We start from the raw sequence: 26,599 nt of genomic DNA on the forward strand, positions 1-26,599 counted from the left end.
CAGGCCAGAATCAACAGACCCTTGGCCTGGTGCGAACACGCTTTTTACGATACAGGCATGAGTGAGGCAAGCTCCAAATATGGGGGAAAAGCGCATGGCATTTAAGCGTCTGCGGGGACGCGGAGGGCGTTCATGCACTGCGTAGGCCTCGGCTAGTGAATGCTACGATTCTAAGCCGTCCTGGGAGGCTTATCTTATGCATTTTACAGCCGACAACATGGCAGAAGCGCGGTACGATGATTACTGAGATATTGAGAATGCCCATCCAACAACGCCATCAGTTGTGTTTTACAGAATCGAAACCGAAACCGAAACTTCAATGCTAACCTTGGGTATCGTCCAATCACGGTGTCCCCTCCTCCCAACGTCACAGCCTTAGTTGGTGCGGCCGCCGTAAACCGCGCATGGTAGTTTTTCTTCTTTCGCGCTTTGTAAAATAATTACCGATTTGTCAACCGGATATACGATGAAAAGTGTGCTAATTTGAGCCAGTCTACGCAGGGCAAGTAAAAACGGTAGCTTGACAAATTCACTTCAGTGTCCCTTTCATAGATTATGAGAAAGCATTTGACTGTGTCGAAACCTCAGCAGTCAATGCATTGCGGAACCAGGGTGTAGATGACCATTGCGTAAGAATGCTAGAGTATATCTACTATGGGCAGGGGCGGATCCAGTTTTTTTAAGTGCAATGCACTTCTTAAGCGACCCTGAACCTGCGTCCACCGGCGATGTCCGCGCACGTGGAGATGGGCGCGCGCAGCCTGGCCGCTGACATGGCACATATACCCACGTGGGGGATTGGCCAGGAATCTCCTCGTCTTCCTTGGCAACGGGGGGAGATGGGCACGCGCTGCCTGGCCGCTGACATGGCACATACCCACTTGGGGGATTGGCCAAGAATCGGGCGTGAGAAGGGCTAATGCACCTGCTTAAAGGAGTACTGACACGAAATTTCAAAGCTGAGATCCGCTCTAGCAATCAAGTACAACGACAACACAAATAGGTGTCTGTGAATAAATGCATCTTTCTTTCTTTGTAGTTGTGTGTGGGTGTGTGTGTGTGTGTGTGTGTGTGTGTGTGTGTGTGTGTGTGTGATCTTTCTTTCGCGAACATTACCGAACCGCGCAAATTCAACTCGTGCATTCGCACTTTCACATTCTTCCCCTCGGGGAAATGCGGGGAATTTTCTGAGAGTGGGGTCAGCTTCAATCAGTGACGATGATGATGATCATGAGGAGGAGGAGGAGCGGGAGGAGTCTTTTTTATTTGCAAATATTTCGGAAAAGCAAAAAATTTAAGAAATAAAAAATCTTAACTAGACTTTTTCTACTACCTGAGGGGTCATCGTATTGGGGGTATAAGTTCAAAAATTAAGGGAGGGGTCAGAACATCCGGACCCCCCCTCTGGATCCGCCAATGACTATGGGTCCACATCTGCCATCGTCCTCCATAAGGAGAGCAGTAAAATACCTATAAGGAAGGGCGTCAGGCAAGGAGACACAATCTCTCCAATGTTATTCACCATATTCACAGCATGTTTACAAGAGGTGTTCAGAACATTGGATTGGGAACATACCATAGTAACGTCAGATTCGCTGATGCTGTCGCCTTGCTAAGTAACTCGAGGGACGAATTGCAAAGCTTGATTACAGCACTAGACAAGCACAGTAGAATCGTGGGCCTGAAAATACTATGCAGAAAACTAAAGTAATGCCGAATAACCTCAGGAGAACACAGCGGTTTGAGATAGGTGGCGAGGCAGTGGAAGTGGTAAGGGAAGATATCTAATTAGGCCAAGTAGTGAACCCGGATCCCAACCATGAGGCAGATATAATTGAAGGATAAGGATAGGGTGGAGTGCATACGACTGGCACTCTCATATAATGAATGGCATGCAGCCTACCATTTTCCCTGAAGAAGAACCTGTAAGACAGCTACATCTTACCGGTATTCACCTACGGGGCAGAAACTTGGAGGCTCATTAAGAGGGTTCAACTTAAATTGAGAACGACTCAGCGAGCCATGGAACGGAAGATGATATAACATTAAGGGACAAGAAGAGAGCGGAGTGGGTCAGGGAACAAACGCGTGTTAAGGACATATTAGTAGAAATTAAGGAGAAATATGGACGTGGGCAGGGCATGTAATGCGAAGGCAAGATAACCGTTGGTCATCAAAAGTAACAGAGTGGATCCCTAGAGAAGGCAAGCGCGGCAGTGGGCGACAGAAAGTTAGATGGGCAGATGAGATCAAGAAGTTTGCGTGGATAAATTGGCCGCCGTGGTGAGCCATATGTCCTGAAATTTGTATCGCACGAAGAACTAACGACTTTACAGGCATGAAAAAGTGTGGTGCGTAAAGTGGTATTCTATTTTTGAATTTACACGCACTCTGAACGCGCATGAATTTATGCATGCAACTAAGCTGCTGAAGAGAGAGAGATGACTTTATTTAATGCCCGAGATGGGTTTTGGAGGGTAGACGACTTGGACGGTCTCCCTCCCTCATCCGTCAGCCAGGATTACTTGGATCTGAAGGATGTCTTTAATTCGTACCACCCCAGCGACAATTAGAAATTCAAGACAGCCAAGGCACCGCTAAGCGACACAAGCAACACAAGTCTGAATGCGGATGTCCAGTAATATACAGTGACTGAGCGCTGCTACAAAAATACAACAGTTATTACGCACGCAGCTCAATCGTGGACGCTTTTCACGCACGAAAACTTTTTTCAAAATACCCGCGTACAAAAGCCAAATCGGTAAAGCCGGTAAAGCATAGCACACAGCCAAGTCAAGCCATACTAAAATGGCGGCTTCCGTGACAGTTGCACGTGTGCTGTGAGCGGCGTTGTGTACAAAACGCCGGATACAAAACACTTCAGCGATGAAGAATAAACCGTTGAAGCACAAGGCAGAAAATACTTTTCGGGTATGTGTACTTGCTATTTTATGCGCTCGAAAGGTGTTGTATTATGTCGGGAAGGACATGCCGTAGACAGACGTTTGCATTCTCGCATTCCAAACTTCGTATGACGAGTCGTGTTGTGCCGACGCTTGGCTCGCCACTTCTCGATACCTGTTTTGGTGACTGCATCACTACGTTGTAATCGGATCAAAGTGAAAACCGGCCGTTTATTGCGTATATGCTTGCGTGCCAGTAATGTTCTCGTCCCCGTCTGCATGAGAACCGATTTACATTTGGCTGTGTCTAGCGTTCCGTCCAGACGGAACGATAGCAAGTGGTAAAGTTTCGTCCAGACGGAAGGAAGTGCCGCGGGTAACCTTCCATCCAGACGGAATCCAAATGATAGCTTAGCGTTCCGTCCAGACGGAACGAATGTTGCGAGTGTAGAGTTCCGTCCAAATGGAATGAAAACCAGCCATTGCCTCTGCTTGCGGACGTATTAGGTCTCTTCGATTTGGCCTGCACTTTCTGCATGAGTTCAGGATGAGTTCAGCCAGTTCAGCGCAGGCGCCGCCACTGCAGAACCGGTCCTGCACTTTTGTCGTCTGCTTCTGCACCTCCTCCCTGGGAGGTGCAGGGAAAGCGTGAACTCATCCTGCACTCTCTGCACCGTCGGTAAATCGAAGAGAAAAGTGCAGGCGCCGCGCGCTGCACTCGAAAATCGAAGAGACGAGTGCTGCCCTACCTGAATGAGTGCAGCGAGTGCAGTAAAATCGAAGACACCTATTAGTCGCGGGTTCGAACTCTCGGGGTCTTTATTATTTATTTATTATTCTGGCGGCCGTGCCTAGCGTTTTCTAATAGCTATACCTCGCGCCCGCTTTACAATTCACGCGGTGAGGGCAGCCGGTATTGATTTTTACTCAACCGGCTGAACCGCTACGGTGCTACCGCTCGCTGGAGCCAAGGCCGACGTAGCCATCGGTGGAGTTACGTCCGATCGTCTGTAATTATTGACAGTGATTAATAATTACCAGTGACTGTGGCTAGTCAGTGAGTGGAAATGGTTTGGCAGACTGAGTAAAATTCAAGGAAGACTGCTCTCGATGAAATATTGTGAAGGTGGCAGTTTGAAGTTGTCCGGATTGAGCTATAGTTAGTCCGATCATGTGTAATTATGAAAAGTGATTAATAATTAACAGTGATTGTGGCTAACCAGAGAGTAGAAGCGGCTTGGCTGGTTGGGTGGAGAACCGGTCCCTTGTAACTGGTCGCCGACCAGTGCCACTGTGTGTGCGTAGAAGAGGAGAGACCGGCTGAGCGCATGCTCTGGTGCACCGACCATAGTTGCAGAATGGATAAACGGTTCCGGTACGGTACCTGGTAGGCGACCGGCGCTATTGCGTGTGCGCAGAGGCAGAAAAACTGGCCGGCACGCACAGGTGCACCGGATACTGCACTGGGACCGGTTCTCCGTTCTGCTATAACTCTCCAATGAGCGGAGAACCGGTCCCAGTACGGTACCTGGTAGGAGACCGGCGCTCTTGCGCATGCACAGAGGTGGAAAGACTGGTTGTGCGCATTTGCAGGTGTACCGGTTACCGTATCAGGACTGGTTCTCTGCTCTGCTACACTGTAATCTTGGCGAAAGGTGGCCATGCAACTGGTACGGAGAGCATCTTTGAAGAGCAATCGTCATCAAAACGTGATCGTGTCACAAAGCACAGGAAGCTCAAAATACCTTTATAAAAATATTAACCAATGTGAGTACTTGCATATTGAGCTGACCGAAGTAAATGCTCAGCACCTCTGCCCATCTAGCTTGTGAGGTTTTCTACGCTCCCCAGCATTTTCCATGGGTGTGAACATTTATCTACTAGCGTCATTGACAAGTTTCGTTGCGTATGCAACGATGTCAAAGACAAAGCCACTTAGCATGCTGGCTGGTAGGCTGTACCCCTCAAGGCTAGGAAGAAGGTACGCCATTTGCTGTAGTGTCAGTCTGTTTGAAAGCTGGGGGAGTTGTGGTGGTGGCTTCGTAGTTAAGGATTTGTGCTGGTGAGCCCAAGGAGGTTTGATCCCGGCTGCGGTGGCCACTTTTAAGATGGGGGGGGAAAAGCCAAAATGCGTGTGCGTCTAGATTTTGGTACACGTTAAAGATCCCCAAATTGTCAGCTATTACCTAGAGCTCTCCACTACGGCGTGCCAAGGTATAGCTTCGGCACATTAAAGGGACTCGGAATGTATATTAAGGCAAAGTCTATCGTCCCAGCAATCTCCTCCCACAAGAATTATGAAAATCCGTTCACTATCACCGAAACTACGCGCGATGAAAAATCGCGCATAATTGTTCCCTCTCAACTCGACTGCGGACAACGCAAAGAAAGCTGCACGCTCTCTCCCGGAGAGGGGGGCGGCTCGCGGCGTCTTCTCCGGCGGCCTTCGATATCTGATAGGCCAGGGAGTTTTCCCCTTTTCTCCAAAACGTGGAGGGGTCTATTTCTGGTCAGGTGCCACAAAAAAGCAGGCATGGCTGCCTGCTTGCAAGTGCATGCTCGGGCTGGTAGGGCGTCTTTGAAGCAATAAACGTTTGTTGTCGAGTGGTCTGGTTGAAAGGGAAGTATTGAGCTCATCACTCAAACTCCGCGCACTCTACAAACACAAAAGAATCGGCAAAACTGTGCCTACAGGTTCAGGCATAGAAAAGGGTCGCACACAGCGCCGACGGCACGGATCGTCACAGGAAATGGGAGAAATTAGCCGCGAAGTCGACCAGTGACAGCCGATCGGACAGCCATGGCCTGAATGACGTCGTATAGGCCATGCCAGTGATGCATAATGAGGAGAACTGAACAGAGTGCGGTTTCTTTTTCTGTGTCTTTCGCAGCGATTTGCGTGCTCACCGCTTCACGTGCACGTGTAGTATTTGGCTCAGGTATTCTTGGCAGTGTAATCTAAACGTCGTACAGGTTTACTTGCACTGCTCAAAGAGTGTTGCAGGGGTCCCTTTAAACTCTCGAAATTTGATTTTGAAAGTTACGGGAGTATAGCTGGCCCGTCTCTCTGCAGCTGTGCTTATCGGTTGCCTTTGCACCTGTTCTCTGCAGTTCCAGTCGTTCTCCGAGCGACTGTCGAACATCAACATCGATGTCATCCACCGAGTGGGACCACACAGGAGGGCCACTCCGTTTGAGAGCGAGACGTTTCTCGAAGAAGCCCTGAACAAGTGGTCTGAACTGAACTGCACCGAAGATTTTGGTAAGCGTGTAGCCCGTTTTCTTGCCACCAAGAAGCAGGGAATTCTTTATAGGTGAAACCCCTCAGGAGCCGGGGCTGTTGGTGTCTCCTGTCGTCGTCATCGTAATTGTTATGCCATGTAGTCGCGGTACTAAAATACCAAAAAACTCGTTCATGCCTTTTGCTAAAACGTAACGTGTATGAAAAAAAACACAGGGACACTAGTTTATGCCTCCCTCTTAGGTGCTTCGTAACGCATACTAAAAAAACACCGGGAAACTCGTTTACGTTTCATGCTAGAACGTGATGCGTGTAAAAATAATTGGGACACTCATTACGCCTCGCGCTTGAGCACTTCGTAACGCATACTAAAAAAAACACCAGGAAACTTGTTTGCACCTCGCGTTAGAGCTTCGCGCTTCAAAGACGAGAGTTTTACAGTAAAGTTTTATACCTCTACCCCCTAACGGTTTTATCTTTTTTGGCGAAAACGTCAAGGTGCCAAGAATACGCTTACACACTGCATGCTTTGCCCCTTCCCCAGGTTTCACGTTTGTGGAGATGGCGGTGGATTTTTTTTTTCATGTTTCCACTGGCTTTCTGCAGCCCTTGAAAGTGTCTGCGTTATGCAACTGCCATTTATTTTGCAACTCTATTTGTTGTTGTTGGCAAGTGTTCGATGGCTGGAGGGTGTTACGTTGAAGGTGGGGTTACCTTGTTTGATTCATTCAAAGCACCTTTCATTGCATTTCAGACAAACTCAGGCATGACATCGGTGTGGAGATCCACACACTGCCCCAGATTGTGCTTCGCAAGGTAATTCGTTTTCCTTTATTTCACCATTTTTGCGGTTACATTTCACAGACATTGATAACAGAAAGTAGTGTTCTGAGCGGACATGAAGCAGGTTTGCGTTGTACGGGTTGTACAGTGTTGTACGGGGTGCACAGTAGCAATAGCATACAACCCGCCACAGTGGCTCAGTGACTAAGGCGTTGCGCTGCTGAGCACGAGGTCGCGGGTTCAATTCCCGGCAGCGGCGGCCGCTTTTCTGATGGAGGCGAAAAGCAAAAACGCCCGTGTGTGTGAGATTTCGGCGCACGTTAAAGGTCCCCAGGTTGTCAAAATTAATCCAGAGCCCTCCACTACGGCACGCCTCATTGTCTGCGTTGCGTCGGCGCGTTAAACCCCACAATCAATCAATCAACAATGGCGTACAGGTGTCGAGTGCTGTAATCCAGGGGTGGGTCTTGGGAAGCTTTTCTGGGGCGTTACCCCCTCTCATCCTCTTCTTGCGAATTGACGTACATGCCTTGCTTTCAACAATGAAATGTGTGTTTTTACGGGGGACTCTTGTACAGTTGTGCTGACTATTTTTGTCCATGCAGGATGCCCTCCTTGACATCATCAAGACGCAGCTGGGAAACCTTGAGAACAAGGCGCTTGATGCCGTCCTTGAGTAAGTGGCAAGATGAATACTGGCCTCTGCTGTTGGGGCGATAGCGGTTGTTACGTTTGGCTGTGCACATCGCTGGACCTTTTTACCTGTTCATGAAACATCCTCGCTGCGAAATCCCTCCCCCCACACCCACCCGTCACCGGTTCTTTTTAACACGAAAGTGTTTTATGCTGGGATCCACCAAGATCTGACTAACGTCATATCCGTCTGGGAAATGACATCGCCAGAAAAACTTCCATTGTCGCGGCTGCGCCGGGATTCCAGCCGGGATCTTCTTCACCGCAGCGGAAGGTGTCGCCTGCTTTACCGACTGCGCTACGAGCCGAAGCACAAACAGCTGTATGAACGCGCCATATATCCTTCCTGTAACCTCCTCCATTTAGATGGTGCTGCCGTCTACGAGAGGTTAAGCAAAGTAGGGTATCACTATGCTAATGAGCACCAACAGCTGGTGCCAGCTGAGCTCGTTGCAACGCAACCGTCTGCCCTACACTCCACAGAGCAGGGACGCGGTGGTTGCACATTTGCCAAAGCGGTGCCGTAGGCGTCACTCACCAAGCACACTTACAAGACAGCCCCGCAAATCATGCTCCGGACCGTGAGTTCATCAAGCAATTAGTTCGGTTTTGTTCGCATAATTTACGAGCGCCTGTGGTTTCATTCAGGTTTACGCAGTGCTCCGGCGCGTGCAATCCAGTGTCTAACGTTGATGCGCCTGACGGTGTCATACCAACAAACTATAAATGGCGATGTTCAAGTTCATATCAATGCACAATAAACATTCAACTGATCCTGTGAAGGCACATTTCGCTTTCGTGTTTTACCGATTCCTATGCAAGATTGATCAACTGAATTTTTTTTTACGTGAAAGCCACAGCAGCAGGTGCTTATTGCTGAGAGTAATCTGCAGTGAGCGAAGTACCTTTTCCTTTTTCTTTACTTTTTATTTCATCTTTGTTTCTACGTCACTGATAGCCATCTGCTCGCGGCGTGGGCAGCTGCAAACATGTTTGCCCCTTCCCTTTGTGACATTTTTTCTTTTTACTCAAAAAAGCGGTAGCTAGAAAGGGGCAGTACTAGAAAGTAGCTGCTGCCCAAGCAGCAACGTGAGAATACTATAAGTTGCTCATTCTGGCTCAAGCTCTCTGGGAGAAGGCTGGACCGACCCGCTGCGGTGGCTCAGTGGCTAAGGCATTGCGCTGCTGAGCACGAGGTCGCGGGTTCGATTCCCGGCCGCGGCGGCCGCTTTACTGATGGAGGCGAAAAGCAAAAACGCCCGTGTGTGCGAGATTTCGGCGCACGATAAAGATCCCCAGGCGGTCAAAATTAATCCGGAGCCCTCCACTATGGCGCGCCTCATTGCCTGCGTTGCGTCGGCGCGTTAAACCCTACAATCAATCAATCAATCAGAAGGCTGGACCGGCTGCGTGCGCATGCGCCGATCACTGTGGGAAGAAGCGTTCCATCGCGCCACTTTAATAATGTTTGATGCGTATCGCTTGCTTGGCTTACTTCCTCCTCCGCCTGCTGTGCATACTGTGAAATAAGGGTGTGCATTTGGACAATGTGGAGGGTGTTGCTGCCACGGTTAGCTTGGAAATTGTAAACGATGCGGTCTTTTGGCCTGGCTGTACACTTTGACTGGGCTCTTGTGTACCGGGCTGGTTCAGTGTCACTCTCGTGGATCCATTTTGGTGCCCAAGCTGGGAAGTTGTAATGCCGCTAGCTGTTGGGAAGGTAACTAATTAAAAAAAAGTACTTTTCTTAAGAAAAAAATTGGTGCAGCTTGTACTAGTGGTGCAAGGCTCGAGAAACAGCGGTGCTGGGGCTACACCTGGCCTCTTCCAGTTTTGCTAGGCCTTGCTAAATTTTGTTTAGGTTTTGCTATGTTCTTGCTAGGGTAGGCTAAGTGTCGAGAGGTGAGGCCAAGTTTAGCCGGATTTTACTAGGCCATTCCAGTCGGTCCCGCACACTGACAGCGGCTCTTACTGGGGGGAGAAGCTAGGCCGACCCCCGGCTCCGCGGTTTCTCCAGCCTTGCACTGCTGGTGCAAGCTGCACCAATTTTTTGCATTTTAGTAGCCCGAGAAAGACTACCACCTTTAAAAAGGTATAGTAGGAGGTATTCACACTCGAACAGGCGCGAAAGCCGGCTTCACTGTTATAATACCCTATCTGCAGTGGTGCACCCTTTACAGGAGGCAGTTTTTTTTTCCTTGGTATTTTTTTTGCTAACGCCACCAAATTAAGCTCAAGCTTAAACAGATTTTCTGTTAGAAAGATGTAATGAGAAGTAGTGAAGTATCAGCAAGCACTTATTTTTGATCCCCCTGCACCCACGCTGCAAACTTGCGAGATATACTGCTGCAAGGCAGGTGTTTGATCAAGTACATGTTCACTGCTTTTGTGGTTGCTCATTTTATAAAGGAGAAGCGTTTGGTTGCTTTTTCAAACCTCGTTCTCGATGTTTCCCACAGCCTCACAGTGGCACTGGCCAGGGACCTGCAGTACGACTTCTACCCGAGCTTCCCAGAGGTCTTCCGGCTCGTGTGCGGCCATCTGGGGACCCGGGACCCCGAGCTGCTGGAGCGCATCTTTGTCTGCCTCTCGTACCTCTTCAAGTTCCTCTGGCGCTACATGGTCAAGGACATCGACCTCATCTTCAAGTGAGCACCACTTTCCCCCCTCCTGTTGACCCCAAGATGCCGTTCTGGGGCATCTGTTGGCACGTGTCATTGAATCGCTGAAGCTGGGAGTGCAGAGGAGTGAAAATTCAGGGTTAATTCGTCATTCATAGAAATCGGTGAGAATACAAAACACAAAGCGACGGATGGGCGTATTTGATATGCCTGCGAAATTGCGAGTATCTGACTTGCTGAGTATGGTGTTTACATTAATCAGACAAGATATTTGTAGTGTTGTGCATTTACACCAGATGGCCTTCTGAGTCATTGGACGCACAATGGATGGCACCACTGCGCTAGTGTGTATATTACCGATACTCGCTGATTAAATGGGGTTATTGTCATGGATTGTACAGTGGTGTAGTGTGTTTACTTTTGCGTGTCACCATGCTGGCTATACGACAATATTTTTTTATAGTTCTTTATGGCTGTTCTAATGGTGGTCCTAGAGCACAATTGGACAGGTTTTCAGAAAATGAGTGGTGCCCTAAAGTCAGTTAGGTTGGTGATAAATGGATCTCGGTTTGGAGTGGCTTGCCAGAGCAATGAAAAACACTTCCTGCCCTCACTTTAGGACTGTTTGGTGGGAGCATGAAATTGTTTTTTTTTTCTGTTGTACGACGAGGGGAAATTTAGCTGGGTGTGTTGCTCTAGTGTTGATGAAAAGGGAAACACAAAATACACACAGCCACATTCTTGAACACTAAATGCATGATGATAAGAAACTCTACGTCGCAAAATGTATCTCGGGTCTTTCTCTACAGCGCTGTGCCCGTGTCTAGCTTTGGAGTGTTTAGTTCCAAGTTTGGAATACTTGTGTAGCGTATTGTAAGTGAAGCACCTTGTTGCTGCGCTGAGCCTGGAGTCTCTTTTTGTTTGTTTATTTACTTGGGTGAATTGACGTAACATTATGATGGGTGCATCACTCCAGGTTGTATGTTCCGCTGCTCGGATCCCAGCAGAAGAAGTACGTCCGGGATTTCGCCGCCGAGAGCTTTGCATTTCTGCTTCGTAAGGTGAGTACCGCTTGTGGCACACAAAGGTGCTTCTAAGAAATAGGAAGAAAAAGGGATAAAGTTGTCACTTTTAGAACTAAAGGGTTACATTTTGTGCTTCGGCATTCAACGGGTTGACCTTTCGTTCCCACAGGTTACCGACAAGGGCAAGCTCGTGGACATGATGCTGTCTTACCTCGAGACCCATCCCCAGGTTCGTCTGCGCTTTATTTTGCACCGGTGGGCGCTTTATTTTGCACTGGTTTGCACTTTGTCTGCACCGGTGTATTTTGTTGGTTAACTGCTCCTGCACTATTGCAGAACTCGGACGGCATTGGTCGCCTGCTATTCGAAGCCGTGAAGGGAGTCAAGGGGCAGACTCACAGCTGCTTGGACACGGTATGTTGGCTCACCCTTTGCTGGCTTGCCTGTTGTGACATTTCAGTTTATGCGAACTCCTGCACACATTCAGTGCACCAGCGCATGCCTAGTTCGCGGGACGTGCTTAATTGTTAATGGTCTGCATTGTACTTACAGTGTTAAATTAGAAACGCAAGCTGCACTCTCGTTTTTACTCGCGTTTGAAAAAAGTAGCCCAACTTCACTGACTTAGCTTCGCGAACGGTGATGTTAAAAGCCAAGCTGCCTGGCATTCCCTAATGGCAAGGCTAAGCTTCAGAATAGAACTTCGCATAGCCAGCAGATCGATCTCTGTTAGTGCCGATTCATTTCTGCCGTGTTCCACAGCTCGTGCCATCTACTGGAACCTTTCGTTACTTTCGAACTTGGAACACTGCCTCAAGAGGGCACCTCGAACAGTTTTTTTTGCGGAGTATTTTTGTTTATTTGCTGTCACAAAAATCAAGCATCCATGTATGTATTTAAAAAAAAAAGAACAATGCAAATATCACTTATGTATTGATGCCTTGCCTCATATGTGCTTAATGTTTTCTTCTTGCTCAACAATTTTGACGGGTATAAACATTGTCACCAGTTTTAGTTTAGAAAAGATTCTTTTATATAAACATCTCGTTCAAGCATTCTTTTAACGTGCTGCACACGTGCTTGGCGCTTGGTCTCCCCATTACTAGGCTATGTCCTCTCCACATCACCACGACCGACCGCGTTACCACATTTCGTCCCATAAAAGTCTCAACGAAGAACAGCTGCACTGTTAAAAGAACAGCTTTGTCGGGTGACAGAAATCAAGTTACGTTTAAATCGAACATTGTTGGCGAGTGTCGAGTTCCGATTGTTGTAAAGGATGCCCTTGTGTGTCTCTCCTGCAGCCAACGTGATGTCCTTTTCTCTGACAGGTGCTGCCTTTGGCCCTGAAGCGGCTGGACGGCTCCGTGTGCAGCGCGGAGTTTGCCCGTCGAGCACTGCAGCAGACGTTCACCGCTCTGGGCCAGCATCTAGCCGGTAGCCCGGAGAATTCCTCTCCCGTCTGGAACTGCCTCAAGGTGGGCCTCATTTTTCGGAAAAAAGGCACCACCTGAGGTGTCTTTTCTTTTTTTTTCCTCCATGTTGGATGGGATGTAAGTTTGTATGCATGCATCACCATCATGATCTATGTACTTCCGGAATTAGGAGGCACGTTTTGCGCCCCTGGTGGCAGGTGATTGCATGAGTGTGGTGAGACGGCTTTCTCGTGATCTTTGTCCTTTCTGGGGTCATGAACTGGGGTCAAGGCAGTGATGCAACATTCAGTGATGCAACGATGATGGATCACACTATTCGTCCCATTCGAGAGAAGCAAGCGGACGAAGTGGACATCCATCACCTAGTTATATGTTTTAACGATTGCTCTTAAAGTGGAAACAACTGCGAAGCACGCTTTGCTTATTGAGGAGCGTTCTGGTTGCTTCTTGCATGCGCAACCTGAGCACACACAGGAAAGTTGCCATGACGAGTCCACTAGAGGGACGCTGAAGGCGACCAGCAAGTTGGTTTCAAATCAAAGTCTGGCCTTCCCACAGCCGTTTTAGCATTGATTTGGTGCAGAAAGATGCCTTAGTTGCTGATAAATTGCTGATAAAACGCTGATCAAATGTGACGCAAGCAGCGGCTGCAGCTGCTGTTTGAGTCAGGATAAACTGGAAGCAAGTGCGGCAGTGGGGATGTATAGGGGTATGGAAGCAACTGAATACAACGCTACTGCATACTGAGCGGTTTGGTCGGTCTCGGTCAAATCAGTCGCGCTTTCCCATACTCCCACGTCCTTTGCAGCATCGGCCCACTAAGCGAAATGTTCCTTAATGGGACCCGTGATCAGTATTGACCCTTTGTTGAAGAAAAACGTTGTTCCTTTTAGACCCCGCGAATGGTTGGCGTCAAACCAACCACTCGTGCGTAGCTCGAACACTTCCTTGAAAAGCGGTGCTGCCGCCCCAAGTATGAATGAGTAGTGTCGTCCAGCGGCAGCCAGGAAAGATGTTGTGCACGCCTTGCATTTTAACTCTTTCGGGACCGCCCGAAAAAGTGATGAAAAAGTGAGGTCTCGCTACAAATTTTTTATTACATAAAGCAAAGGCACCATCCTACCTTAGCATATACCAAAATGCAGCTAATTATATGTTCTTTGACATACAATACCAAGTTTTACTTCAACACTGACGATAGAACCATGAAAAAATCTTAAAGTAAGAACTTTGTAAAAAAACTACAGAAAAAGATAGAAAAAAGCGTAAATATACAAATATTAAAAAAGAATAAAATTATTTCAGGATATACAAAATCTAACACAATGCTTTGTTTCTTCATCGCGAAAGTTTGATGCGGGTAGGTGTAACTGGTTTTTTGTTTTGTGCGTGATCTCTTTGGCACTGGGGCCATGGCTACGTCGTCGCCCAGGTACACGGCGGGCTTTCGTCTCGGCGAAAACTTGATCCCTTTCTGAGATGGTGGCAGGAAATCACCACCATAGGTAGTTAACACCCTAGCGAACAAATATAAACCAGCCAGAACATATTTCAAGCGCACATACCTACTCCAGAGACAATTGAAACCGAAACCAACACCCACCTTTGAGCGCGATTTGATGTTCCAGGCTGATCGACACCTGAATCCTCACTCGAGCTGAAATCCGATCTCTAAAGCCGCATTCCGACTCTTCACTGCCACTCTCATCGTTAAAATCCACAGTAGAAGGCGAAGATATGCGAGACGAGATGAGGCGGATTTCTTATCGCGCTCGCGCGAGTATGACGCCATGTTTGTTTACATTCGAAACCACTGCCGTCAGAATAAAATATCTGATGCGTTGCCGCCTGGTGATAAAAAAAGAAACTTCACAAAAGAGAAAACTATAGTTTTCAAACTATCTCCTAGATGTCGCTAGGTGTTCCATCGAACGAAAATTTGTATTCTGCAGGCTCGTGAAACCGTCGATCATATGTGATCGATGGCCTATGGAGCGGTCCCGATAGAGTTAAAGGGGCACACTTGTCTTACACCAAAAATGTTCATTTTTACAGTTATGATGATAAAAATTGGAGGACTTATGTAGTCTTACCATTCGGATTGTAGATATAAAATTTGTTTTGGTCTAAAATGCGTACATCCAAATTTATTCAGATTTTCATATTTGATTTCTTGACATCTTTCGCAAAAAAACTGCTGGAGTGACGCAGCTGAACAAGGTACCAGTGAACTGTGCACAAATCAAGGGGTGCAATAAGACTAACAGTACCATTCTATCTGGTCTGTAGCAGAAGTTACGACCGTTTAAAGTTTGGGCTTGGAAGGCAAAACCAGAACTCCAATTTTTATCATCATAACTGTAAAAATAAACATTTTTGGTGTAAGTCAAGTGTGCCCTCTTAAAACATCTGGCGTGCGCAAGTTGCGTTGTATAGGAAGTGGCGGCGACACCTGTCTTCACGTTTTCGCTATTTTCTACCTTATTTTAAAAGAACCTGTGCTTAAGAGTGGTACATTTGTGTTCTTGGTGAGCTAGTTTATCGATCTTGAGCAGCTTGTAGTTTGACTTCAGTGTCCCTTTTACTATTTCGAAGCTAGCATCTGCAAAATGCTGATTTTCTTTTTTTCTGCATTACCCGACGTACAGGTAGGGACATGTGATTTTTTCTTTTCTTTTCAAGGTAGGGCAAACACCATTGTAATAAGCTTTTTTCCCTATTTCAGTTAGCTTGTGTGCTGTCCCTGACAAAAACTCTATGAATGCTGTGTTGTTTTCCTAACCTCAATTCTGCGTGGACTCAAGAACTACACCTGAAATCCTTGCGGCTTATCAAAGACATAAGTCGCGACGTTGTCTACTTAGGCCAACAACAACAACAGCAAAATGATCACTACACAGATTATTGGTCACCATTAACTATGGCGGGATTAAAAAATGAAATTGTTTTCCATTACCTTTCTGCCACAAGGGACAACAGTTACAGACACAGTTAGTGAATCCCCTGCCGCAGTCAGTCCATTGCTGGGTCGCAAGACTGACAGGATCGGATTGGTTCGTGGATAATTTAGCTACCCAGTTCACCCGCCATTCCAGCATGTGGAGCTAAAATTTTGCTGAACAGCCTTTATAGTTTTTTTGTAAGGGCGGACTCGAGAGGTTGCCCTGCCACTGTTGACTGTCTTGTGATCGAATGTCGCACTCGGCGTAAAGTGATGATCGGTGCGAAACGGTGATCAGTGCAAACCAGCAATCGGTGCGAGTCAGTGATCGGTGCAAAGTGGAAGCCCCTCTTGCTCCCCCAGGTTGCCGTGGTGGAGGCGATTGCTCAACGGTCTACTGAAGAGAACCTCGCTGCCTCGACGCTTCTGGAGAACTTGGCTGCAACTGTGAAGATTTGGGTGCTGTTCAAGAACGGAGTGCTGACGCGGAAAACCAGCACAGTGCAGGAGGTAGTTGTTTGGTTTGGTTTACGCAGGGACTGTGTCGATGGTTCTGACGTCTCGAGCGGGGACGGTGCGACAGATTCGTTGGATGTATTCTGTCGAACTTGTCTTGCGCATTGCAGTGGGTGCCTTCCGTAATGCGGAAGCATTACGGAAGGCCCTCTGTAATGCGGAAACATTTTTATCTGGACTTGCCTGTTTGCCTAACGCTTGATGTGTCAGGCGTTTGCCACATTAGAAAATGGTAATAATAAAAGGGACTGGGGCTTTGTTTTTCAGATAAGACCCCTTATATTGGCTCTCACAAAATGTCTTGCCAGGAACTTGTTTGTGTGTTGTAGTGAAGCCGTCTTTTAATGGGGCTGAGTGTATAGCGGGTGATTTGTATAAATGAGGTCTTATAGAGGTATTCGATAAAAAGACTCTAATGGCCTTGCTTACCTTGGTATCAGACTGCTTATGTGGTACCTGAAAAAATATCTTCCTAGTAATGTTCTGTTGTATAGCACTCAAGCCAATGTTAACATAGTTTTGTCTTTCTTTGGCATTATGCATCTATTGGTTTCTGAAGTTCAGTACACGCTCCAAGCATTTGAGCTTTTTTGGACAAAGGTTTTACAATAGAAAGTTCGCAACGAAAGTATGAAAATTTTTTTTTTCTCGAAGTACCTACATTTTCTAGAGTACTTCTGGGGGCATTGCGTGGTTTTCTTTGGCTAATGTTAAAAAATGTTTAGAAGAAATTTACTTGGTAATGTGCAAAGTTAACGCGTAGTGCACTGTTGTAAACTACACTTTCTGTGCAGGTAAATGCTGAGTTTTATTCTTCAAGCTTGGTTTTAATGCTCTGCGCAGGAAAGTTGTGTAACGGGGCTAGAATTGAGGCTTTCGGTTCTGCGACCGTCGACGCATTTCCACATTTTCAGATTTTGGGTTTGTTGTTGGAGCTTCGCGAAGTGTCACCAACGCTGACAGCCACCATTCTGGAATGTGTAGCTGCCCTCGTCAAGTACGGTGGGGCTGCCCCTGGTGGACTTGTTCAAAAGGTGGGCTTCCTTTTTTTTTTTCTGTACTTTGTCACGGTTTTATAGCACAGTACTTTTGTCGCTACAGTCCTTTTGGAGTCTCTGAAGGGATTTCTAGCCTTTGTGAAGGGATCTTTTCTTGTTTATTCTGTCAGGTTGCAAGAGGTTGCAAGTTCTGGGGCAGAAAGTTGGCCTGGTCGCAAGACACGTGAACACTTCCAACACATTTGTTTGTGCGTCATTGAATTGGCATCTCTGCACAACGACAGAGGTGTACTAAAGAGCCAGCAGAAGGCATTTCGCGAACCTAGAAGTACACTAGTCAATTTTTAGGAAGTGAGGAAGTTTGTTTGGCGGTAGCACGTATGCCTTGATTTATCTGTGCGTGTTTTTGCAGGTGTACTTGGGTGCGCTGTCAGCCGACACGGTGTTTGACTTTACGGGACAAGTTGTGGACTGCGCGGCGTTTGAGAAGGTACGTCTCTGTGCTGGCCGTGCGAAAGTCGTTTTCGGTACTGCTGCATTTTTGATGTGGGTTGCTACTTGCAGTGTGCCTTCTGTTTGTCTTTTGCTTGTAGTGCTCTAAGCCACAGCTTGTAGCTGTACTAAGTGAATTTGGGGCAGCATTTTCCCCTGGTTTCTCGGGCTAATCGTTGCATTGGTGTGGGTGGTTAATAAGCGAAACTGTGCGTTGCTTTTCATTGCGATTGATTGTGGCGTAACACGATGGAGTGACATTGCGGAAGTTGCTAGTGAAGAGTCAGGTGCTTTTTGTAGAGTCTCTTACGTGCAGCCAAATATCTCTACGTAGACGCTCAGAGTGCCCTCCACCAGTGCAGTGGACTTAGCTTGGTTGCACCCATGCACCCAGTGGAGGAGTTATGATTGGTACGGTGCAGTGCTATTGATTGTAACTTCTGAGGATGAAGAATTTGATTGGAACATCGTTAAGTTCGGACGATGAGAAGTTTGCTTTGTGCATGGGCTGTTGTTATGGGATCTGCGTAACAATTGGAATTGAGGGAGTTTAAGAGTGACTGTTGATTCAGTCCAGAAAAGAGCCACATGATATGAAAAATGCGCTTTCCCCCACAGGATGTACTCTGCCACGTGGTTCACTACTGTGCCCACTGCGAGGACAAGAGCCGGGCGCTTGCTCTTCTGGCTGAAGTGGCTCTTCGCAGGAGACCCATGTTTACGACGGCGGAAGAGCTTCGGGGCTGGAGGCCTCTTGCGTGTGGCGATGACGGCACTAGGCAAGCCCAACTCTCCCTCCCTCTCTCCCTCCCTCCCTCTTCATCTCTTTCTCTCTCCATCTCCCCATCTCTCTCCCTCTCCCTCTTTCCACCTCTCCCTTGCTCTCTCTCTCCCTCTCTCTCCCTCCCTTCCTTGGTATAGAACTGTCCCCCTCTAACCTTGTGCTGCTGCTGTTTGTGTTAGTTTTGCTGTTAGTGGCCTTCCCCATTATGTTACATGAAATCTATCGGTGGTGTAGCCTGCAGAGTTTTCAAGGCTGTCCCTTATGCTTGACTGTTCTAGGGAAGCTGTGGCATCTCTCGTGGAAGCCGTGCTCGATGGCCTGGCAAAGGACGTCTCGGACCCTCTGCATTGGGCCGGCCTGCTGTGTCTCCCGCACCTTCGGTCAGTTGGACAGCAGCTCTACGACTGATTTCTTCATTTTCTTTTTGAACTTGCCTCGTATAAAACTTAAGCTGCAGCTAATCTGCTAGAAGTGCTGGGCTCAAGCTGCCAAGCTATGGTGTGGCAGCATGGGCAGTACCAGTGCGGTCCAAAGCTCATGGTAACGATTGTAAACGATCAGGCTAAGGTGAGCCTAAAATTCGTCACAAAGGTTATTTTCTACTGGTTGTTGTGTGAATTTAAGACAATTGTCCTCTGAATTCGTTTGTCAGCTATAAAAGGTGAAAATCAGTGTTGTGTGTCTTGCAGTGCATTTAAGGGGGGACGCGGCTTTCAACTTCGGAAAAATGACCAAAACATCGTTTGTTTGAAACCCACATATTCGGCTTCTATGTTTCCTATTCTGTGCGTCTGCAAAGTTTTTACGCTGAAAAGCGTCGCAAAGTGGCATAAAAAAATACTTTTGTCAGGCGCGGTGACAAACTATCAGCGCAAAAGGGCGAAAAACGGCAATTTTCGGAGCGCTCTATCTCCGCAACGGTGCCACCGGGCGCGGCCATTTTGATATGGTTAGATCGGCCGAGCGATCGTCTTTCCGGTTCTGCTCGTCTCTTTTATCTTCATTCATTCACAAACGCACAAACGGCAGAAAAGAAACGACGCACAAACGAAGCTAGAAATAGATGCTGAAGCGCTATTGGTCCCCGGTCGGGGCACAGAACAACGACCCTCATGATTGGATGTTGCGGGCGCAACGCAAGATGGCGGCCGCCTGAGCTGCGTAGCGAGCGGATTGAGTTCATTTTCGCCGCTGCGCTCGGCCGAGTTTCTGTTCAATCTGTGGTATTCAACACGGACGTTATCGCGATGGGAATGCCAGAGATAACGAGCCGGATTACGGGAAGTTGTGTGGCTCGAAAGGCGGAGGTCATCGAACGCTTCGTGGTGCGCGTGACTCTACCGTCGCCAGACCCCGGAGGGTGACGCGGTGTGCGCGCTTGCGATAGCGGTTCGTGAAGTGAACTTTTAGTCGGATTTGCGATGTTTACACGCTTAGTTATTGCTGTGTTTTGACTGTGGGCTCGCTAGCCTTGAGAAAGAAACGGTCGACGCGTCAAACGCTGCGGCGCGCACGGCATAGCCGACGCGCATTGGAGCATCACATGACTGGGCAACCGGTTACGATTGAACGCCAGTAGTTGTAATTAATGCCTGCGACGTTAGATTTAATCTTAAAAGCGACCTGACCAGCCATATCAGGTATAATCAAAGTTCGATATGTCGCGGTAAGCGTGCGCTGCGATGCGCGCGAGCCATATCGCCTTTCTTGCGCAACGTTTCCCGTGCACTTGTAATGTAATTTTCATGCAAACAGGTTTGAGTTAGTAATATAGGAATAAAAATATGCTCTCTGCGTTAAAAATGTACGTTACTGTGGCAGCATTTAACAGTGATTTTTTTAGGGAAATTATTGATACCATTGCTCAGGGCATACTGGCTGTGCTGCGAGAAATATTGGATGCCTTGAATGTCAAAAGTAGTAAAAAAATATGCTCTTGCATTGAGGTTGGGAGTTATGCAGAATACTCTACCAAGCTTCAAAGTAGCTCATTTTCATCTTTATGGTATGCAAACTTTTGGCACTGAACACCTGCACATGAGTACTAAGTTGCTGTGCCAGGCAAGATAAAACATAAAAAAAGCCAAAAATGTTCAAATTTAAGTAAAATAAATGCTTAACTTGTTGCCATGGTGACAACACTGCAAAAGGAGGTTGTCCAGTGCGATACAGCCAACCAACTAACCTACTTTGCATTGAGAGCCCATTGAAACCCATCTCCCCTCCGTTTGGTTTGCAAAGGGGGGTATGTACTCTTCACGGAGGAGCTGAAAATGATGTTTTCTGGAAAGAGAAAGGCTGTAAAAGGCACTCCAATTTCAAGGCAAGGCCTTCCAGAAGCCCCATGTTCAAAAGGACATGAAAGGCTACAACCGTGACGACTTCTGATATGTGAAACCCATGTTGCAACTTCGGAAGCCGTTTTCTCAAAACAGTTTTTTTTGCCACCTGTGTCGCTTGTACCAGGGATTTCTTCGTGACCGCTGGGTCTATTTTGATTCCGTTTCTTGCATTACATTCCTCGATGAACTGTTCAGGTCGTGACACTTTTGGTTTTCCAGATTTGTTTTTTTGTGATTTTTTTATTCAAATAATCATTCACAGTTGACATGCCTGTTGCACATTAACCTCTAAAAAAATGAAAACTAAAAAACATTGTGTTGTAAAAAAAAAATTCTAAAACTGTCACGACCTCGTCCATTCATTTGGGAATGCAAAGCACTTCGAACAAGTTTTCTATCATGTTTTATAAGCCGCTCAAGCTCGGTACAAGCGGAACAAAAAGAAAATTTCATACATAAAAAAGTTTTCAAAATATTACTTTGAAATTTTTATAGTGTTATCACAGAAGCATTTCCAGTTGCTGTGCCAATTTTCATCAAAATCCACAAAGAAATAAAAAAGTTGATTTTGAAAGCCACGTCCCCCCTTAAACTGAATGGTGATGCTAAAACTTTTTTGAGAGTAGAGAAGGTTGGTTGGTTGTTTTAGCCTTCAACAGGCTTCTGGTGAAGTATGGTGCCATAAACGCGGAGTGGGAGCTTCTTGAGGGGATTTTGCAATGCTTTTGTTGTATTTGTTATTTTGTTTGTAGTGTGGTTCAGCTGTACCAGCTACAGCCTTTTTTCTTGATGAAGGGCTTTTGCACCATTTCGGGTAGCACTGATGACCTGCCGTGGTGCCTAGTCAAGCATGAGGTCGGAATTTGGAGGCCACCAACGAGAATAGTGTGGGCACTGCGCCCGTGGTGTTTGAGGCCTGTCAAGGAACATTGAGTTGTCTTGAAAATATCATTTGTGGATGCATTTGGGGTGCTTGGGCTGGCAGAACTTGTGACTGCAATATGCGAAAGGGAAGAAATTCATTTTTATTCATCCAAGAAATGTGCTTGGTTTGCTCACAGCTTGCACATGTTTGCCGGTTCTGCGCAGCTCCATCATTGTTGGCATAAAGAAGTATTACTGCGTGATAAAGCTGGAAAGCATGTGCGTGTTTTTGAAGCAAAGCAAATTTTTTGTGACGTAGTACGAAAGAAAAAAAAAAAATGTGTGCTTCGCCTAAAATTGAAGCAAGCAATCAGATACCTAGATGCACATTCATAACAAAGAAAAACATACCCTGTATCAGGTGTTCTTATGTTGGGTTACCGTATTTTCCGGTGTATAAGTCGCGGTTTTTTTCTGAAATTTTCGTTGGTGCGTCTTATCCACCGGTGCGACTTATGTATGGAATAAATCCGGTTCGCGGCGGCCACGCGTGGCCAGCGCACGTTGAGACACAGCTCTATGGTCTAAATGAATACGAAGCCCACCGCTACGGCGTTTCTCATAGCCCATGTGTCGCTTCAGGCGTTATACCAAAGAATTTGAAACTTTTTTAGTCAAAAACAATCATAATGGCCTGCAACAACTGCGCGTCACTTTCTGCCATGCGCAGTAACTACATTTCAGAATAAATTCAAAGTAACATCAAACTGGGTTGCAAATACAAAATGCAGCTTATAAATTATTACAAAGTTATTCTGAGGAGGTAAACGTGCTGCTAATTTTTAAAATGACAGCTTGCTGATAAGTTTCGGGCCGCTTCCGTTCGCGTCACTTCCGTCCGCCATGACACCTTTATTGCGCGGATTTACGACAGCACGCAAGTGACGCAAGACATGCGCGACGTTTGGAGAGGTGGTCAAGTGGGTCTCTGACTCTTGGGACTCCATTTCTACAAAAACAGTTGTAGCCGGGTTGATAAAAGCCAGAGTAATCCGGTCCGCGAGTGGTGACGATGTTGGCAAAGAAGACATCAGTGAGTCGGAAGGCAATAGCGATACGCCGGCGGAACTCCCACTTGAAGTTGCTGAATTATTTGTTAGCGGGTCTGCGGAAGAGGCTTCGATGGTTTTGTCTAAACACCGTCTAAGTACACGCCATCTGTGTGTATCAATAAATCATTTTTGAGGAGTTAGTTTTGGCTAGACTTTGGACGGTATATGCACGTCTAGCCCTCCTTACCGAGGGGTGCGTTCACAGGCGGCGGCTGCAGCAACCATGTACTTTCGCCGCACTTTCTAACGATCTGATTCACTATGAGTTTACCTAATTAACAAGTGCGTCTTGTATACCGGTGCGTCTTATACACCGGTGCGACTTATATACATTTTTTTCGGAAAAACTGCCATTTTGAGGGGGGTGCGACTTATACAAAGGTGCGACTTATAGACCGGAAAATACGGTACTCTGCGAAGTTCAGTGTCACTTGACCATCATGCATCTTATTTTTTTTCAGTGCCTGGGTGGATTCTTCTGTGTCGGAGGCTGCTGTGAAGAAGTCCCTGGTGGAGCTCAGAGATCGTCTGTTGACGGAGGCTGATCTTCCAGCATCTTCCGCGTCTCGCCTGTCCTTCGTATTCTTGCAGGCCGTGACTACCGCCGCCCTGTGCAAGTTCGGAGGGGCCCTGAATGCCCTCACCTGCGACGACTTTGTCAGGATGCTCAGGTGGGATTTCGTGGGTTATTGTTGACTGGCATGATTTACTGATTGATCGCTGTTGTTTCCACATGGCTTGTAGCTCATGTCTCTTAATTAAGCGGGCAGACTGGTCTTAGCGCTACTTATTCTATTTACAAACTAATTTTAATCAAAGTGCACAGTATTGTGGAGTTTTGTGTGCTGATTGCAAATCTGCAATTAGATTTTTTTTGCAAGTTATCTTTTGAGGTAATTAATTATTAATTGTCATTATTTTGGGTCAAAATGACAACATAACCACTTCATACAGAATGGCGATTACCCTGTGGGTAGGCAGAGAAATGACTAAAGAATATAATGTTAGAAGAACTTTTTTTATTCAGCTATTTTTGGTCCCAAAAACTGCTCGCAGGTGGTGTCGGTGAAATGCAGTGATAATTTTCCAAAGCCTCCATTTGAAAAATTTGTTTCGAACACTGTATTCTTCACACGTTTAGGTATCAGCAGCAAAAAAAAAAATACTGTTGTACGTGCTCTCGGTGCCGAGATATCCAAGGGCGAAATGCTAGCTTCGCGTTGCAAGAAAAGTGACGTTTCCCCATCGAATTCTGCGCGGACTGCGCTGTAGAGGGCACTTTAAAATGCTATCTACAATAAAATATGGTGCCTTTTGATGAGGAACTTGGCAGACTGATAGAAATATGGCCATGGATGCCGAAAAGGCCATTTTTTAGAAAACGATTCTTTTGACCGTTTTTCGGCCCCAAAGACCCTACTGCCCCTTTAATCCAATCCCCCCCTGGGCTATGTCATACTGAGTACATTTATTGTGCCATTCAGACAAGCAAGACAGTGGCGTCTATGCCAATTCCCCTTACACTGTGTAGCTGTAAATGTGAACAACGAAACCTCCCCCCGACTTTGGTGTCTCTGACAATGTGACCCTTCAGAAGCAGTCATGCAAATGTGTTCGAGGCACAGGGGGCTGTCCATTTATTGGGAACCATTTATTGGTCGTCAGCCTTTTGCAACTGCAAAGCTGTCTTATTGCGCAAAGATTTCACATGAAAATAGTGTGTGCAGCATGTGTGGAAAGAATGCGAATTTTTAAAATTTTATTTTTTCTGTGGTTTGCAGGCGGTCTAGTGGTGATCAGTGCTTGCTGAAGGCTGCGGACGTTTATCTGTCTTGTGGGACAGTGCCTGAGCGGACAGAGAACCAAATGCCCGAAGAACTGCTGAAGGTGTTTTACAGCGCAATTGGATCAAATCTGTCATCACCATATGGCGTGGTAACTACTTTCACCCATTCGCACTACCTGCCTCTTTTACATAATTTATTGCCAGCTTGTGGTTAATTACCATTGTGCTGAGTGAATTGAGCGAGTTATCAAAGATCAGTTGCTTCGAATTAATTAAGGATGTATGTTGTCTTCATTGTCTCTCATTAGTGCAGACTTGTGTCGTATTCAAACTGGGCTCAACACCAGCCTTGCTCTAAAGTTGATGCACTAATTGGTACTGTGCTGTGGCTTCTTTTTTTTCCCCCTTTTGTAAAGAACAACCAGCACGAAGACTTTGCTTTCCGCCCCTGTGTTTCAGATCAGGCTGTTGACGTTGCGGGTGTTGTCCTCGTTCAAGCCGGACGACACTGCAATGGAAGTTTCTGAGAAGGATGACAAGGTGAGTTGAAAACAGTCGGTGTGTTTCTGTAGTGTAGACCTGTGCTGAAGGAATTCTGTCTTTGCTTCTACAAGCAGAGTAGAGCAACTGGAACAGGCACGTAGGCCTGTATATTACGTTCTGCCATTCTGTCATTCTATCAGTGCAATCGAACAGCAGTGAGTGCCAGTTTATTACAATAAGGCCTAAGTGGCGCGGAATTGGTTAATGTGGTAGTCTACTGCAATAGTTCACCAGAGGGCGCTGCACTCTCCCCTCTCTTTGAGGACGCGGAAGCTGCCGCTTCTTTGGCACGTGCTTTTTTCACTGTGCGCGTGCTGCATTTCTCATGCTAAGGTGAGGTCTGGGTACAATTTTCTTTCGGATTATGAAAGCATACGTGTTAGCACGTGTGTCCGGCGAGTTCGGATTGCACGTAGGGTAGCTCCTGAGTTCATTTTTGCTTGTACTTGTCTTGTCGTCTGCTACGTGCCGCTCAACCGGCCAAGTGCCCCAGTGGTTTTGCGGGATGAAACGAGTTGTTGTGTGGTTGTCGGCTGCCGTCTTTTCGTCAGTGAGGCGACAGCTGTTCAGTTTTTCACGGCGCATTTTTCTATTGTTTGCTACTTCCTTCATGTGTTTGCCCTTCACACATCCGGATTTTATGGACGGCAGAAACATTGAGGCTTGCAAGAAATGTGACATAAGCGTGACTGATTCCTGCTGATGTATTATTTCTGACTAGGGCTGGGCGTCGGTTAAAAATTTTAATCTGGTTAATTGGCAGGCTTTAGTCGGGTAATTGATTGATTAATTGGTTGCTTTGCTTTGAGAAGAAAACGCTAATAAATAATGTTTTAGTGATAATCATAGCAGTATAATAATACAAAATAATATCAATATGCTTCTTGGCCTGGTCACAGACAATCCAGATGAGGTAAGCAGATTATCATTATGGCGCTGATGAGGGTGGGATGCTTATCACCCCATTTGCCACGTGACTACAGTCTAGTCCGTTTATAAAAATATCCAAGTGCCTAGGAAATTTCGTCGTTATAGCCGATAATTGTTATAAGCAGGTTGCAGGAAAAAAAAAATGGCGAAACAGAGCTCAAAACTTTTTATTCGCATGCAAGCAAGGTCGTACTGCTACTTATTTGCAGGAAAGAAGCCATAGTCAGTCAGCTTTGTTTGCCGCGCGCGAAGCTGGCGCACATCTTTTTGAAGCACATCTATAGGTGCTTCATCTAGTTTAGAGCCATCTAGTGGCTCAAACCTAGCTGAGCGAAAGGTCCTTGGTGGAGACAGAAGTCCTTGAGGTACTGTATCATGCGTTGGGCCTCCTTCGAAGACGCTACCTGAGGAGGCTACGCAACCACGTTGTCAGAGTCATCACTGTTACTGCTGTCTGCAGCATGTATCTATGCAACAATCGCCTCTTTTTTTTTTTTTTTTCACTTGGGCAGAATGTGAACCTATTGTGGCATATATGGACAATGTCGAACAGCACCAACTATACCACTCCCAAGTTTATTTACACTCC

At 46.7% G+C, this 26,599-nt stretch overlaps 1 protein-coding gene across 1 annotated transcript in view; it reads left to right on the plus strand.

The window, feature by feature from the left end:
• Window positions 1-2,803: 2,803 nt before the first annotated feature.
• The window catches only part of LOC144143574 (small subunit processome component 20 homolog), a 97,408-nt gene continuing 73,612 nt past the window's right edge, over window positions 2,804-26,599 (plus strand). Inside the window, exons 1-17 of the mRNA XM_077675373.1 lie at window positions 2,804-2,931; window positions 6,015-6,165; window positions 6,899-6,960; window positions 7,533-7,603; window positions 10,080-10,268; window positions 11,218-11,302; window positions 11,436-11,495; window positions 11,603-11,680; window positions 12,598-12,744; window positions 16,007-16,153; window positions 17,074-17,193; window positions 17,570-17,647; window positions 18,268-18,428; window positions 18,712-18,813; window positions 23,213-23,422; window positions 24,533-24,686; window positions 24,997-25,077. Of these exons, the coding sequence (XP_077531499.1) occupies window positions 2,887-2,931; window positions 6,015-6,165; window positions 6,899-6,960; window positions 7,533-7,603; window positions 10,080-10,268; window positions 11,218-11,302; window positions 11,436-11,495; window positions 11,603-11,680; window positions 12,598-12,744; window positions 16,007-16,153; window positions 17,074-17,193; window positions 17,570-17,647; window positions 18,268-18,428; window positions 18,712-18,813; window positions 23,213-23,422; window positions 24,533-24,686; window positions 24,997-25,077 (1,941 nt within the window). The 5' untranslated portion in view covers window positions 2,804-2,886. The remainder of the gene's footprint in view (window positions 2,932-6,014; window positions 6,166-6,898; window positions 6,961-7,532; window positions 7,604-10,079; window positions 10,269-11,217; window positions 11,303-11,435; window positions 11,496-11,602; window positions 11,681-12,597; window positions 12,745-16,006; window positions 16,154-17,073; window positions 17,194-17,569; window positions 17,648-18,267; window positions 18,429-18,711; window positions 18,814-23,212; window positions 23,423-24,532; window positions 24,687-24,996; window positions 25,078-26,599) is intronic.

This window comes from Haemaphysalis longicornis, unplaced genomic scaffold (assembly GCF_048455015.1).
Source record: "Haemaphysalis longicornis isolate Haplotype H1 unplaced genomic scaffold, Haemaphysalis longicornis Haplotype H1 scaffold_6, whole genome shotgun sequence".
Taxonomy (NCBI): Eukaryota; Metazoa; Arthropoda; class Arachnida; order Ixodida; family Ixodidae; genus Haemaphysalis; species Haemaphysalis longicornis.